This window comes from Simochromis diagramma, unplaced genomic scaffold (genome assembly GCF_900408965.1).
Source record: "Simochromis diagramma unplaced genomic scaffold, fSimDia1.1 OVJJ01000545.1, whole genome shotgun sequence".
In the NCBI taxonomy this organism is placed as follows: Eukaryota; Metazoa; Chordata; class Actinopteri; order Cichliformes; family Cichlidae; genus Simochromis; species Simochromis diagramma.
Window position 1 is genome coordinate 5332520 of NW_024387371.1, and position 17871 is coordinate 5350390.

Consider the following 17871-nt stretch of genomic DNA (forward strand, 5'->3'; position numbering starts at 1 on the left):
CTATAGCCACAAATTATGGGTAGTAACTGAAAAAAGTAACTGATCATTGAACCAAGGAAGGGAAGCAAGTTACTTCTGAAGGTTCTGGAGCCATCGTCAAAGACTGGCTAAGGAGCTCATTTATTCAGCAAGTAACATGTAATATCATATGAGACCATTGTTTCATCTGCCTGCATAATGACATCTTTCACCTTCTCAAAAAAAGTGTTCTGGATGTGGTGTTCAGAGCTGCCTACCATCAAAGCCAGAAACTTTGAAATGTTATAGATGACCAAGTTGATCATACAAACAATTGATCTTTCAGGTACACGCTGTTTATGTATCTTTGGTGAACCATACAGACTTGGCGTAGCTTCCCCTGGATATGACCTGTAGTGTGAGGTCCAGTCAATAGCATTGTCTTGTTCTAACTGCCTCAGACAATCTTGTTTCAGCGGCTCGTAAGTATTTTTTTCACTGAGCATCGACAAAATTGTCAATTGTCATTGATCAGGTTGTTGATCAATCGTCATTACAATGTATTTATTAACAATCATGAAACTGAGCTCACAGCCCATTATTCGTCAGTGGTGCTAGTTTCAGTCATTACGCAAATGTGCTGTTACTTCTCCCACTGAAAACGTTATGTCGAGATGAACAGAATCAACTTTTTGGGATTTCCTTACCTGGATGACTGAGCATGCATCAAGACACATTATTTTGTGTTTCCACATTATTTAAACTAAGATCATTGCTTACAGGTTTTACATGGGCAGCACGTTTCGTCATATAAAATATATATGTTGAATATGAAATACTCATAACTTCAATCTCAGTATTATCAGTATTCACCCATGTAATTCACATAAAGCACCTTATCATACGGAAACAATATACATTATACTATTTGAGCCTAGTATATAACAACACGGGTGGTGTTGTATAAATCAATGTAAGGTTAGTAGCAGGTGAGACTGCTTCATTCAAACTTTAAGACAAAAAATCAGAACTTTTTATATAATGTGAGTTATCAATGGACTCTTCCTGTGAACTGAAGCTAGGAGCAGTGCCAAAGTATTCTTACACAGCTCTTAATGTCTGTTTTTGCTTCCATCTCTTGAGAGCAATGAGTGCCCTACTGGATAGAAATGTCTGACAGTTTCTGTCTATCTTGGGATTTTCAGTGGTCTGAATCTAGTATATTAAAATTACAAATACTGAGATGCTAGCAAGCCAATCTGCTCAATGCAGGTGTTAGTTGACAATTGCTTTAATTACCTTGCTGCTGATTGGACTTGCCAGTGCCATTTTTTCCTTTAACATTCTAGCTGCTCTAAATCCAATTAAAGTTTCTTTTAAGCAGGAATTTTTTATTATTATTGCATAACACATTTTTTTTCCTGTGTATTCATTTTTTTATGACAGAAACACACAAAAAAACCAATTTTTAAAAATTATTTTTAAAACATAGTGTTTTTATATCTTTTATCCAAGTAAAACTATCACTGAAATTCAAAATCAGACTCACAAGAGCGACCTTGCCAAGAGTGCAGCAGACACTGTGGCAATTATAAAGTGTCGACTGTTGCATAAGTCACAAAGCACTGGACTTGTGGGTCTTGTGGGTGTTAGGTCCACAAGAGGATGGATCTATGTGGTCTGATGAGCTAACGCCTGCCTACCAGGTGTTCACCAACAAGCCTCTGCCCCAGGGTTGGGTCCAGGATGTGGTCCTAGTATCCAGCTCAGCCTAACAATGTGAGGAACTCATTCATCCAGAAAGGACCGAGAGCAGTGCTGTTGCTCCTCTGCATTGAAAGGAGCCAGTTGATAATGTTCAGGCACTTGGCCAAGATGCCTCCTGGGTGCCTCCTAGGTGAGGCATATCAGGCATGTTCAACTGGGATGAGACCTTGAGGCAGATCCAGGACATGCTGGGGGGGATTGCTGGCTTGGCATATCCCAGAAGAGCTGGTGGCGGAGGAGAGGGAGGCCAAGTCTGCTTAGACTCCATAGAACATAGACCAGGGTAACTGGTTAAAAAAACATGATGGATGGGTAGACAGATAGTTTCACATCAGCATTTACCTCATTTACATCAGACCCATGCAAGACAAATACAAACACACACAAAAACAACATTCATGTTTGCTCTGACCACTTTGATACGAAACTGCAGACTGACTAAACTGATCCATATCAAAATAGAGCAAAACAGACAGTGGGGATTTTTCTCTAGTTTCTCTCCACTCCTACTGAAACCAAAGCAGTTAATCTGGGGGAAATACTGTCGCCGAGGGTGAAGGGTTACAAAATTTCTTCAGATAATTACCCTCATTGTTAAGATTCTATGTAAAATTGAGTTAGTAAAAGGCAATACAGAGTCCGCTTATATGTTGTTGAGAAAAATACTTGGCAAACTATAAAGAGTAGAAGTGATTAAGCACCTGTAGTATCGGATCCGATTTTGATCCTGGGCACAAGCATCTATGTGGAGCTTGCATTGTTCTCTTTATACTCACTATATTGATCTCAGTAACAATGGGTGGAAAGATCTCAGCGGGCTTTATGACTCAGCAGATTCGTCCAGTAGTTATTCACAGGGTCAAGCCAAGCTTTATAGATAACGTTTTTTTTCCCTGGCAGGAAAGGTGTCTTAATGATAAGAAAAGTAACTGAATATTAGAAAGCATATAAATGTCATTAGCACAGCAATATCTGTCACTAAGCATGACACTACTGCTTAACATACCATTGGCTAAGAATGGAAATCTACTATGACAGGATTTACTGACTGGATGCTTCACCTTGGATGACATCCAGTGTTATGTTCAGCTATTTTTTAATTGAAGACTACAGCTGTATGCCTAAAGGTGCTATGGCTCTCAAGAGCATCTGTGAAACAACACAGTAACTACATTTACAAAACTCTTTATATGCAGGTAGAGGCAAAAGTGTTTTGTAAATTAGAGACAACAGCACAATTTAGGGCATAGCTGCAATATGGAAACTGGAAACTTTAAAATAAAAGCTGTGCCTTTTGAAATACGTTGGTTTCAGCGGTAAGTCACGACTATTACTTTGAGAGGGAAATGTTCTCCCTCTCTGGTTTGCATTTCCCTTTTTCAAGTGTCACTGCGCCTTCCATGTAAATTACAGGTGATCACACCAATCTGCCTCCAACCAAAGCAATCAGAAGGAGGTTTTTGGTACAAAAATTTATGCCCAATTTCACCGAGCAACCAGTCATTCTCTAGTTAGGGAATACACTGATTGGTTGGCCATAGTTTTTCCAAAGGGTCTCATGGCCTGTGTGACCGAGGCCTAAAATGAAAATCAGATTATATCAGCTGTAGCTATCTAGCTAGATAGCTGAAAACTTGTCTGAGAATTACATAAAAATTTTTTATGCCATAATAATATATTTTAGACTAATTTTCTAGGTAGATATGCATTACATCAATATATATTCTAAATTCCAGTCATCATAATTCCCACACATCAAATATATTTGTTCTCAATTAGTGTCCTTTATTTTCTTATTTTAATCAGTACATGTTTTGCTAGTTTATAAGAATTGCCTTGGTTTTGATTACGAAGCTAGTTTCAGCCACTCCCTTGTTCATAAGAGGTCAACACAGCGCATACATAAACATGTACATACAGTGGGGCAAAAAAGTATTTAGTCAGCCACCGATTGTGCAAGTTCCCCCACCTAAAATGATGACAGAGGTCAGTAATTTGCACCAGAGGTACACTTCAACTGTGAGAGACAGAATGTGAAAAAAAAAAATCCATGAATCCACATGGTAGGATTTGTAAAGAATTTATTCGTAAATCAGGGTGGAAAATAAGTATTTGGTCAATAACAAAAATACAACTCAATACTTTGTAACATAACCTTTGTTGGCAATAACAGAGGTCAAACGTTTACTATAGGTCTTTACCAGGTTTGCACACACAGTAGCTGGTATTTTGGCCCATTCCTCCATGCAGATCTTCTCGAGAGCAGTGATGTTTTGGGGCTGTCGCCGAGCAACACGGACTTTCAACTCCCGCCACAGATTTTCTATGGGGTTGAGGTCTGGAGACTGGCTAGGCCACTCCAGGACTTTCAAATGCTTCTTACGGAGCCACTCCTTTGTTGCCCGGGCGGTGTGTTTTGGATCATTGTCATGTTGGAAGACCCAGCCTCGTTTCATCTTCAAAAGTTCTCACTGATGGAAGGAGGTTTTGGCTCAAAATCTCACGATACATGGCCCCATTCATTCTGTCCTTAACACGGATCAGTCGTCCTGTCCCCTTGGCAGAACAACAGCCCCATAGCATGATGTTTCCACCCCCATGCTTCACAGTAGGTATGGTGTTCTTGGGATGCAACTCAGTATTCTTCTTCCTCCAAACACGACGAGTTGAGTTTATACCAAAAAGTTCTACTTTGGTTTCATCTGACCACATGACATTCTCCCAATCCTCTGCTGTATCATCCATGTGCTCTCTGGCAAACTTCAGACGGGCCTGGACATGCACTGGCTTCAGCAGCGGAACACGTCTGGCACTGCGGGATTTGATTCCCTGCCGTTGTAGTGTGTTACTGATGGTGACCTTTGTTACTTTGGTCCCAGCTCTCTGCAGGTCATTCACCAGGTCCCCCCGTGTGGTTCTGGGATCTTTGCTCACCGTTCTCATGATCATTTTGACCCCACGGGATGAGATCTTGCGTGGAGCCCCAGATCGAGGGAGATTATCAGTGGTCTTGTATGTCTTCCATTTTCTGATGATTGCTCCCACAGTTGATTTTTTCACACCAAGCTGCTTGCCTATTGTAGATTCACTCTTCCCAGTCTGGTGCAGGTCTACAATACTTTTCCTGGTGTCCTTCGAAAGCTCTTTGGTCTTGGCCATGGAGGAGTTTGGAGTCTGACTGTTTGAGGCTGTGGACAGGTGTCTTTTATACAGATGATGAGTTCAAACAGGTGCCATTCATACAGGTAACGAGTGGGGGACAGAAAAGCTTCTTACAGAAGACGTTACAGGTCTGTGAGAGCCAGAGATTTTCCTTGTTTGAGGTGACCAAATACTTATTTTCCACCCTGATTTACGAATAAATTCTTTACAAATCCTACCATGTGAATTCATGGATTTTTTTTTTTCACATTCTGTCTCTCACAGTTGAAGTGTACCTCTGGTGCAAATTACTGACCTCTGTCATCATTTTAAGTGGGGGAACTTGCACAATCGGTGGCTGACTAAATACTTTTTTGCCCCACTGTACATGCATTTTACATACTTATTGCTCTTTCTGACACAAGCTCTAAGGGATTTGTGTCCGTTAACTAATGAACCAAGCATGCTTACATAAGGTTTATCACCTTTTTTGTCATGTTTTATAGTGAAAAAATGTATTTAGTTTTGGAAAAATAAGTCATTGCAACCACGCACGCATCATTTAAGGCTTGAGAGGCCTGTTGTTCATTGTCTCGGTTGCTAAGGTTTGACTCGACTAACACTGAAGAGGAAAATTAGCTTACACATCATTAAATCTTGCATATTATATTATGAATATAAGTGTTCATTTAATTAATATCTATTGCACCTTTTAAGTAAACAAACTGTTCATAGGATTCTGGTGACAAGTTAATTAGACGACGGATGTTTTTAGTTGAAATTAGTAGTTAAACCTGCAAATGTATCTGGAACCATTGTTTTTATCTTATTTTTCTCTTCTTGTTTTCTTCGCTTAGTGAAAATACATTTTAATAATACATCAACACCTCGTACACAGTAACACCAATCCTAAATATGGACTCTTCCTGTGAACTGAAACCTTTTTTCTGCTTTCATAGATTAAAAATATACTCCTTTTACATTTTCATAGGAAGTATTTGCAGAAACATTTCCAAAGCCCGACTAAAGCTTTTGATTTTTCTTCCCCAGCAAACACTGTAGATGTATAATATTTCTGTACAGTTCTAATGAGCATCATTACTCCTGCATTGATGCAGTGCCAAATGAGCTCATTGAATTTTTAAAAAGGCACAGTTATTTAAAGCAAGTGATTTGAACATTAAATCTGCATCAAATATCTTCTTGAGACTCACATCACAGCAATTAAACATATTTCCTAAGCCCATTAGAAATTAAATGGATAGTGGTGGGGTAGGGTAGGTGCTGATTAAAAGAGTTCTATAAACTTGGAGAGGAGGGAATAATGTACTGGCATTCCTTATACTGACTGAATCACAAAAAGCTCATCTGAGAGGACAGCAAGTTCAGCCGCTTTCATCTCAGCCTGAACAGATGGTAAGTGTACACAGCATTACTAGAACCAAGTCATTTTTAAACAACCTACTAAGATCTTTATCACTGAATGTGTTTACGAGTGTAGTAATCCATGCTGAATTCATCTGCTCAGAGCAAACCCCTTTCTTACGTCAAAACCCCCATCAAAGCGCCACACATCACGTTTGTATTTTTTCCTCCCGGTATCTTTGATTCACTGGAGGTACATCAGGCGGCACCTGTGCCGAAGAATTTAATTTCTTCGGCGGATGCTAAGAAGCGACTCTGTTCTATTAGAGGGAGCACACTGTTCAGGACCATCGCTGTAGTCCAGTGAGCAAGAAATCTTGGCAAGACAAACACGATAAGCTCTGCCTCTCCTGAATCTTGACAGAACGCTGAAATTGTGTGATTGTTACAGGAGTGAAAATCCCTCAGGTGAAAAATACAACAGCGTAGCTTCACAGCACCTCACACTTATTTGGCAGATAGGAGTCTGGACATGTCACAACAGCACTGCAATACATGGGAACAGCAAAATTAAAAGACCTTCTTTGAAATCCAATTTTCATATACTATTCATAAGATCCATATATGTTATTGTTTTCTGCTATAAGACTTCCTCAGTTCAGCAAATTAGCTTCAAAATTGGCATTTTATCTTTAGAAAATTAGCTTTTTATGTCAGCTTCTTCTAAGAAGACTAAACATCAGTTGGAAAATACAGTAACAGCAAGAGCATAAATAGCAGGTACGGCCATAAATGTCAGCAGGAGATGGTTGATTAGATGCAATCTGAGTTTTAAATGAAACATCTGGAAAACGAGCTTAAAAGAGACAGGATACTATAAGGCAGATGCCAGAGGCAGTATGATACATGTGTTATCACCTCATATTTTATTCTGGAAGGACATACTGTGTTAGGAAAATTATTAAGATATAACATCTATCACTCTGACACATAACTCGGGGAGCAAATTTGGGGTGTGAATGGCTAAAAAGCTCATTTTCGCTGTATGTTAGAGCACTAAAATAATCTAAAACAAGGCATCATTAACACCTTCCAAACACCTTTGTACAACACTTAACTTTCATCCTGCTGAATCTCGCCTGTCGTCTCATGACGTCAAAAGAGTGAGAGACAAAAAAAATATGATTCACACGATTATTTTTTCCAAGAGGGAGAGAAACACAAAGGTGGAAAAAAAGTGAAGAGAACAGACTTAGTGGTTAAAAGTACACTGACCTGCTTATGTTACAGCAACAAAGGGCTGCCAGTCTGCAGGGTGCAGACTCAATAGCCAAATACTACAAGAGGGCAGAAACACATGTAAGTCGCATGTTAGTCTCTAACATTTATTCAGTGATCAGAACTTGTGGGGCAGGGCAGTTTCTACAAGCAATACTAACTCGACACAAGACAAGTGACATAGAAATGTTCTGAAGACAAGACACAGTGTGATAGCTTAGGACAAATGAATTCCAGGAGGCTAACATGCAACACACACAGACAGTCCATTATAAACCAACACAGACTTCCCTTTTCTGCATGTTCTCCTCTTTGAAGAAAATCAACTTAACAAGGCTGTTTTGAGTGGCTCGCTTGCTGCATCACAATTCACTTCCTAAAGCCAGGTCTGCACAGAATACAGTCTGTTCTGAGCTTATCAGGTAGGCAGATTTAATGCACCTCTCGTTCCAGTTTTACCAACAAAAAACAAACGAACAAAAGTAAAGTCATTGTGGAGTAAAATGAGTTGCTAGGAGCTGTAGGTCACGGGCACAGATTGAACAGCTGTACTCCTAGCACAGGCTGCAGCTACAAGCAGGGCGCACAGTGGAAGCAGAATCAGTGCAACGCTGCAGCTGACCACATCAAAGGCCTCAGCTGTGGGAAGGAAGGGAGAGAGGAAGGGACAGTATGACTCCCACAGCAGTCTTACTCCAGTTTGTGGAGCAAATATTGGTAAAACAGGACTTTCAGCTGGTAACGTTTACTTTCATGTAGCACTGTCAGAACACAAGCGCATCAGAACATAAGAAGTAGGACTATAGGTGGATAGTTAACATAAACAATTTTTAAAAAAGCTATCATTAAGTTAAAGCAGTAACTATTTTATGTTCTTAAATACTACATGGTTTTAAGTGGTTGGTGTCAGGTTATCCCTCCATCTGTGCATCCTTTCATGTCATTAGGAATGCTCAAGAGTGTCATGATTTGTTAGACTCCCCAGAGCTACGCTGAGGTCCCATGGTACCCCAGCATAGCATTCAAACAGTATTTGGAAAGAATGACATTTTATTCAGGTGTCAGTCAAATTCAGATATTTTTACCTCCCAACTTTCACTGAAAATGAATGTTTTTTGCGGTTAATCTTTATTAAAATAGAAATGTATTCACTTATTATAATTATAAAATTATGCAATATCGCATTGATTTGTCAACATTCGGATCTTTTGGTTGTGTATTATTTTATTATCTTGACATTTTGTGTGGGGGTTTTATGTAAAATACTTCCTGTATTAAGACTACTTAAATAGGCAGAGCTGACCTTAGGACATGCGCTCTACTTTGGCACTGGATGTAGGAAAATGTAATTAAACACTGTTTTGGCCTTCAGCAAATGTAATGATGCTTTTTGCATCTACAAGCCGATTCGATCACAATGAGGGAAAAATGGAGCAACATTAAAAGAGTGTCCATATTTGAAATGGACCCACATTACTGAATGCCATAAAATCTGGTCAGTTAACTTTCAAACTGTGCAGCACAGATCCTATAAGAAGATCACACAAGCTATGACAGCCACAAATCTGAAATAACTTGAGCAAGCAAAAGTTGAGACTAAGAGTTTTCTGCTAGAGGCGGCAAAAAGACTTCTGTAGTGCAACTAAGAACAAAGATACATTTCGGAAGAGACGCATGTAGAGACTCTGAAAATTGCACTTGCCAGTATAAGCTCTTATTATGTGTCCTGGATGTTTTAAAGGATATTTATTAAAGAACATAATCATTTCTTTTAATAACTATCTCAAGATAAACCAAAGCTGTTTCCATCACAATAATGAGCTTGACTTCCTTTTGATTATCTTCCCTCTACTGAGCTACACCCACACCTCGTTTTCTACTTGTAAACTATACTAAGAAACAATAATATCTTTATGGAAACTGACAAGAACATGGGGTATTATTTCAGCTCTGGAGACAACACCTTTGCTTTTGTGCTTATATGTTTTTCAACACCAAAATAAATCTTGCTGTGAAGTCATGAAGAGATTAGTGTTGCTTGACTGGTGTGGAAAATAATTTTCAGAAAGTATTGTAGCTAAGCCTGTGATCATCAGGACTATTTAAAGCAACAGTGTGCGAACTGCCGAGGGAGAATAATCTACAATAAGTACATGAGAGATATCAGCAGATGTTAGGTGTCATATTATTCAGCAGTTTGTTTTTTTTGTACACAAAACTGTGGAACCTTTTTGCTGTATATATAATTAATTTGCACACAGTATATTATTTATATATTTCATCATGCATAACCATCACATTTCTTTATCTTCTCTTCCTCTCTCGCAGATCCCTCAGGTGAGCTACGCTTCTACAGCTCCAGAGCTGAGTGACAACACCCGCTACGACTTCTTTTCCCGTGTGGTGCCTCCAGACACATACCAGGCACAGGCGATGGTGGACATTGTCAAAGCTATGAACTGGAACTATGTCTCTACTGTCGCTTCAGAGGGAAACTATGGAGAAAGCGGGGTTGATGCATTTATTCAGAAGTCCCGAGAGGACGGTAAGTCCTTCTTCAAACATTTCCACAAGCATCCACAGGTATTTAAAATTATGTTAAAGTGGTTCTCGTTTTTGAATCTCATTTTGTCAACCACCAAAAGTGTTTCCGTTTGAGTGAGAAAGAAATTCAGCCTCTGAAGTCTGAAATTTTAAACAGTATGATATTTAAAACTTTTTAAAAAAACTGCTGACTTTAAAGATTGATTTTAAACATGATCATTTTCACACAGAAGCTGGTTTTGTTGCTGTTGCATTATTCTTTGTGTTGCGTGCTATTGAGAGATGTTCATAAAACAGGGTAAGGTTTGAACTGGTTATTTCGATTTCTTAAACTGAATGAATGCTGTCAAAATGATCTGAAAATAGTTCTCAGACAGGATCAAGAGTCTGGCTTCAATTTTCTTGTTTTGGCTTTACCACTAACTAGCTGATTATCTTAAGCAGAGATGGCTAATGGCTAATGCTGTAAATTTGAACCATTTCAGCGAAATCTGCGTTTGCAACTGTTATCTCCATGGAATAATAGGAGCTACACAGGTGTGCAGTCAGAGCACTGAGGGAATTAATTTTGATTATCAAATTCTGAGAAGGCTCAACGGAGTGGCAGTGAACCTGCAGAGCTAGCCTGAGGCATCATAAGGAGATAGCACTGCACAGTGCTGGGAATACAGTCAGTTTGGTGCAGCAAGCTGCCGGTACACAGTCAGCCTGACCCCTGAACTTCTTCTGTAGCAGAATGTAATCACTACAGACATGTCCAGTACTCTCTGTGCCACTGCGTCCATTCAGTTTCTGCCAGATTCAAGCTGCTGCCTATCATCAGTCTTCCTGGAAAGGCACCGACAGCAGAGCCCCCTGTGTGTCCGGCTCAGCTACCTCTTTGAACAGTCCACACAAAGGGGGAATCAAAGCCCCACAGGGAGATTTAAACTTTTCCTCTTCTTTTTTGGAAAATGATGTTTTTTCCCCACATACTTTAAATTATGTGTTTAATACTACTTAATACTGACCTTGCACATACACTGTATCAGCTTAAAAAAAAAAACATATTACATCTTTTAAAATCCCAGACTACACATAAAAAGAGGCAATGAGTTCTGAAGTCATGCCAAGAGTGGAATCATGCTCTAAATGAATGGAAAATGAATCTCAGAGAAATGTTCTTGCACATGATAATATGTTGAGCACAAGCTGGTGTAAATGATTAGCTTCAATGTGTTAACATAAAATTGGTTTTTCCTATATTAGAAAAACCTATTTTATAAATCTTTGGGATTCTGAGTTTATGATATGAAACATAATGAATGAAACCTGTAATTTATGTCATGTGAAATGACATTTTGAATATACTAACATATACTTGATAATATACTGAAAGAATCTTAAGTAATCCATGATCTATATTAATCTACATAATCAAAATGATAGCCTTCTGAAATCTTTTTTTTTTTTTATTTTATTTTATTTTTTTAAATTTACACCATCTTGGTTTAACTGAAACACTTTTTATTAACAGCTGTCATATGAAAAACAATATAAACAGTCTTGAGGCTACTTTGCACTGTCTTGAGGAAACCATTTCCACTGTTGCCACATCTTCAGTGCTCAAGTGTAATCTTGTTTTGCATCATTCCCGAAGCACATTAACAAGTCTTTTAGGAATATTGGTACTTCAGCTGGAACCTGAACCACATGGTATGGGCAAGCATTCTGTTTCTCAGAGGGAACAGACAGGTTTATCAGCTAACAGCCTATCAGAACTGTCATTCTGCTGCTTCAGATTTCAATCTATATCTTTTAACTTTCATCGGTAGGATTGCTCTCAATCACTCTTTGTCGTAAAAACAGTTCAAACACTGAGACAACTGGCTCATTTATCAAATACACTACAATGATAGAAGACAGGCTATCACAGTGGAACAGACAATAGTCTAGAGCAATGATTGTTTTAAACAACTGTAATAACTGATAACAACTGATAATTTGTGAACAGACATTACCTGAACTGGTAAAATGCTATTATATCAACATTTTTTTAGGCCTAAAGATTAACTAACCTGTTCCAAGTTGGTTATATTCAAGTTGCGTTCAACTATCATTGTTCTATATATCCATGTATATGCACTGATGTAGATCTACAGTACCACTTGTGTTTAAAAAAAAGAAGCGTTTATTCTTATATAAATTTGAATTCTTTGATTCTTAGTCTTGTGTACTTTGATGTCACAAACGTCACTGAGAGTTAAGACATGTCAAGAGAAAGAACATCTGCAACATCTGTCTTTGCAGACATTTTGTGCGGCATCCAAAAAAACCTTGTGTTACTGTTTTTGCTGAAGGAACTGAAAGGGGGTGACTTTGACTTTCATTTTTTTGAAACACCTTCTCAAATTCAACTGTCACTTGATTTAACCACCTAAGAGACAGCGTGTGACAGAAACCATCAAGCACGCACACAAAATCAGTGTTTAAAGACAAGTACTGCTCTTTTCATTGACTCCAAATGATCTATTTTTATATATTTTATATTTTTATATATTTTATGCATGAAAAGTCCTGTCAAGTCAGCCCATCTATACGCTTTAAATTGGACTGGAGCAAAACTTTTACATGTCGGCTTTTAAAGAATTGTTGAATCCAATCCTTTGGTCCAGTTCAGGTCTTTGAGTGATTATGTGAGCGAGACAGACAGAGGAGAAGCAGACAGCTCTGTCAAAATCAAATCCACAGGTATTTGGTTGCTAAATGGGTTCTGCAGTTGTCTGCTCACATAATAAAATAGCCAGATCACAACTGGCCAAATGTTCTGTCTCATTAAACAGCCAAAGGCCATACTGAGCAACAGTCTCCCCTGCCTAATGTCACTGTGGCCCTTTGCTGTGCTGTTTTGTGTGGAGAAAATCAGCTTTTTTCCTCTAACATTTTCCATGCTGAAGGAGGTTAAAAATAAAGTGTAGTCCTATTGAATAAAAATGAAAATATTCTTTTATTAGGCTTACACAATCACTGGATTCATAAAATTTCAATTACTAGAATTAGTTGTTTATTCTGTTAAAACAACAAAACCATCAGGTTTCATACATAAAATCTGAGTAGAATTGAAACTTATGCCCAGTACTACTTTTTCATTGAGAATATTGCTAATTATGATGTTGATGAGAATCAGGCAGTTGTGTTGACCCTCAAGCTGTATGATGTTAAGGTCCTCTTGTCAACACGCTCCAGATGTTTCTGTGGTGTGGTTCAGACAGTTATATCTCTACTGAGTCTCGAGCAAGTTTCAGCCTCATAAATGGATATTTATAATTTTTCTCTAGCAGTACCCTGCTGTTTTATGATTCTGTTTAAGACTAGCTGGAGGACAACTGTAAAAAGTTCCACCATAATGCGACAAAAAGTAGTTCGGCCATTTATATATCTGCAGAGCTTTACTGTATGTTTGTTTGCTTCCAAGCAAAATAGAAGTGAACGAATGCATTGCTGTTTGGTATTCAAAGGAGTGTAAGTCCTGGGATTACTGTGTGTGTGTGTGTGCGTGTGTGTGTGTGTGTGTGTGTGTGTGTGTGTGTGTGCGTGCGTGTGTGTTGGGTGATTTGGCAGAGCTGGAAGCAGCGGCACAGGTGTTAAAGTGTTGTGTTAGATGTTTGATAACACAAGGTCCTACTGTGAAATAATCTGGTATCATTGATCCAAGCTCACTGAACTTTCAAGAGGAAACTGAATTAAACTGATTTCACACAGCATTTGATCAGACTGGCTGGACTTATCAGAAAGGAAATAACCTTTACTGTTTCTGTGAAAGCAAGCATGAACTACAAGCGGGTGAGCACAACTAAGAGATCCTCAAGAATGGGCATGTATTTCACCTAACCTTGGCCTTCTTTGTACAGTAAGATGAGAACTGAGTTGAGATGGGTTGAAATGCTTCTTGTGGTTCCAATAGCAGAGCGGTTAGGGTATATACCACATGTGTGCATATCCCTTTATTGATGTAACCACTGATCAAATATCTCCCTGGGGGTCATTTGCTGTGTGTTATCCTGCTGGTCTACCTCCCTCATTTCCTGTCACTATGCCACTAACAAAATAAAAAGGTGCCTTAAAAACAGTTTCAAAATACAGCATCGTTTTAGTATTACTAGGCAAAATTTACAACTGAATCGAACAAAATTCAATTTCACAACAAACTTCAAACTGACTGTTCAGTTTCACATGAAATATCTAGACTTTCTTTATCAAGTATGAGTCTCCTATATTCAGTTTGAACAGCCTCTTTAGAGTTCTGCTTCTGTCGCAACAAATCAAAGAATAACACTCTGCCAATGCAGGGCAATACAGGTAAATGCATGCGATTGTTTACTACATGCCTAATGACGCTAATATACAAGAAGACCAATCCTTTCCAGATGGCCCAGAAGTCTGAAATCAAAGTGAAGATTATAGAATATACACAGCTGCTAATGCTAATGGGTTGTTGTTTTTTTAGTTTTCTATGTTTGTTTGTTTGTTTGTTTTTACTGTGTTAAAAAAAGTAATTTCCAGTAGCTTTTCCAGTAGTTTGCATTTATTGCATCTATTGCATACAGATCATCTACGCAGTCAAAACCATATTGGATACATATCAGCTCTCCTTTCAGCGTCTACTACTTCCAACATTTTTTCTTCTTCAAAAAGGCATCATGAAGTCAATTTTTAACAACCACACAACACATTTGCAAATCCTTCTCTCACTTTGGTAACACAACCTCTAAAAGAGAGGCACATTTACTGTTCTATCATTCAAACATCATGAGTATTTCTATATCCTTTCTGGGGTCCAGGTAATTTCACTGTAAGATTCTTTGGGATGATTCATGTATAATTGTGAAAGTAATCAATAGAAAGTTAAAGATCTCTATTACAATTGCATTGAATGAGAAATAGTATTATTAAAGACCATGACTTCTATTTTTCATAGGTAAGAATTGTAGATACTAAAAACATGTTGGAACTTGTGAATTACTCCTTATTTTGTTTTGTGTTACATTGATGTGAAACCTTGTTAGTTACAGTAATGCAATTTCTGATTGAGCACACGAAATATGTTGACTTTATCAAGCTTCAGCTATGCTAGCCATTCTGTGATTATTTCATGCTTCTTAGAATAAAAATTAAAAACCATTACATAAATAAACCACTATACAGTGTTGTCAATACTATTTATGCTAGGCAATCTGGTAATCAACTAAATTCATCGGCGATATAATATAATTATAATCTGGTAATACCTGGAATGAGTAAAGAAAAACAACTGCCTATTTATGCAAGATAATTCATAATTTTATTTGGGGGGTGGGGGGGGGGGGGTTTATATTGGTTGGGTCTGATTACCCCCTAACCCCCCTTGAAATTACGCCCCTGACTAAATTGATGCCAGTCCAAAGAAATGAGAAGTGAGATCATGACCAAAGTTATTGGGATTCATACACAGACGACATAAATATCTAATAAAAATTTCATTGCACTCACTAAAATAGTTGTCAAGATTTTCCTACAAGTATCAACCACAATATAATAATAAATGTTAAGTATGGAGATTGCCAGCGTGAGTGGGTTTCACTCCAATGATGACAGTGGATTTGTGCTAATCCACCCAGTAGCTGTTGAAATATTTGTTGTTTACCAACCAACACATATTACTCTTCCTAGATTAACTGCACTAGGGGAAATAGTTCCTAAGCAGCTTCAAACTAGGCTATTTCCCTTCATGTAACCATGGCACTTCTTTAAAAGTTATGAAGAGCAAATTTTAGACCACATTTGGTTAAAATCTCAAAGTTTAATTTTGAACAAAGAGTAACTCACAGTTTCTGCAAAGTAAGGCCACTCAGGAATTTGTTTAGTCATGCTGAAATACATTATATTCTGAAATGACAAATAATATAATAAAAGAAGAAGAAAGCTTTTGTTTTTTTTCACTACTTTATTTTCACTGTAAGGAGACACAGCAGAAGAAAGATTCAGGCATAAAATATTAACGCTAGACTATTCAAATGTCACATGCAGGACCTGTTTGCATGAGGCTCCTAACTATGTCAGCCCCTGTTTATCATGTGGGGCATGATAAACAGTGTCATCATCAGGACAGTTTGTCAAATGACAGCCTGTCAGGCAACCATTTCATCTGCTGTTGCTGGACTGTGAATGAAAACTTCCATCATTTCAGACACAGAGCTGTTTTCCAAAAGCTGTTTTCATTTGGGCATATCCTTTCTCTCAAACTGCCTCCTGGGATTCAGGCTGGAGTGTCATTATGGAAAATGATTAAAAGAAAAGAGGGATAAAAGTACGGTGCCTTGTTATAGACACAATTGAAATGCAAGACCGTCCTTGATGCACAAGTCTTTGGTCCTTCACAAGATTTTGTTGTGTTTGTGATTCTGTCCGAAAAGCTGCTATTCCTCTAGTGTCCTTATTAGAGAGCGCAGGTCTTCTACAGTAATGGAAGGTGCAGTCTGTGTCAGTTTATTCTCACCTTGTGAAAAGAAGTGCCATTTTCTTTCAGTGGATATTGTATACCTATTTATTGTATCCTTTATATAATCAAGTTTAGTGAGTATTATGGAATCAGACGGTCCCAGTATTTGAAATGAAAGGTGATTATTTTGTTTTTCATCTGAAGCAAGCCTACAAGACGAAACCTTAAATGTCAGTATGACAACCTTTCTTCCCCCCGCCCCCCATTTGGCTGGGGGCTTTACTTTTCCTAAATTTGGACACTGACATTGCAATCTGCAATTAATTGAATGGATAGTATAAAATTGTAATTAATCAGATTTCCTTGCAAATGACAGTTGAAGCAGAGGAAAAGGGCAGCAAATATAGCACGGCGCAGGATGACAGGGAGATTATGCAAATGTTAGAAATGAGAGTTGCGTACTGCACCCTTTGTCATGAGGGAAATGTCAAGAGGAGTGATTTGAATACTCATTAACCTGAAAAGCCGTGAGAAAAATATTGTCAGAAGAGTTTTTCAATAATATTGAAAATGTTTCAATAAACACAGGCTATTACTTACTTATGTAAATTCACCTTATGATTTTATGATACTATGGCTATAATTAAGCTATCACTATGACAAAGACAGAATACTATAGTCTGTTTAACAAATTGATTCTTATTAATACAGCTTTGTTTTGCTGTGATAGTAAGAATTACTAGAACGGGTAATCAATTCACAAAAACAGATGACAGCATTATGTAAATTTATAGCTTTACATTATAAAGTGTACTATTCCAATTATACAATGTGTGAAAGAAAGGAAGTCAGAAGACAGGAAGGAAGAAAAGACGCAAGGGAGGAACGTGTTCCTGCACCCCCGGTTTAACATGTCAAACACAGGAAATCCTTAAGAGGACTTAGACAGCTGCTCCTTCCACTTCAGGCCTTGTTAAGTTCTGATGAGTGCCATATTGGGCTTCCGAGGGTTAAAGAAAACGTTAGGGGATTTTTCTCGTAAACTGTACATCCACCCATGTCCTTGGTATTATACTTGAAACCCCAGCACTGTTCACTTACTGAAATTATTTAAACTACCTTATCAGCACTAAATGGCCAAAGACAACAAGACTAGAGGCCACAGAACCATTCAAAAGCTACATTTAGATTTCAGGATTCATACATAAATCATGTTGAACAGATATAGAAATGAAGTTATCTAATTTCATTAAACTCATACAGTAACATTTTGATGGATTTCCAAATGCTTTTGACAATTTTAATTTAGTTACATCGTTATGCTGTTCTGTCTACTTAGCACTTCCCTATTTTCCACTGTT

General features: G+C 38.0%; 1 protein-coding gene across 3 annotated transcripts in view; it reads left to right on the forward strand.

Moving 5' to 3' along the window:
- Positions 1 to 17871, forward strand: part of LOC120718938 (metabotropic glutamate receptor 4-like) — a 191021-nt gene that overhangs the window by 119208 nt on the left and 53942 nt on the right. For all 3 annotated transcript variants that reach the window (XM_040007702.1, XM_040007700.1, XM_040007701.1), the window contains one exon: positions 9838 to 10054. In XM_040007702.1, the coding sequence (XP_039863636.1) occupies positions 9838 to 10054 (217 nt within the window). The remainder of the gene's footprint in view (positions 1 to 9837; positions 10055 to 17871) is intronic.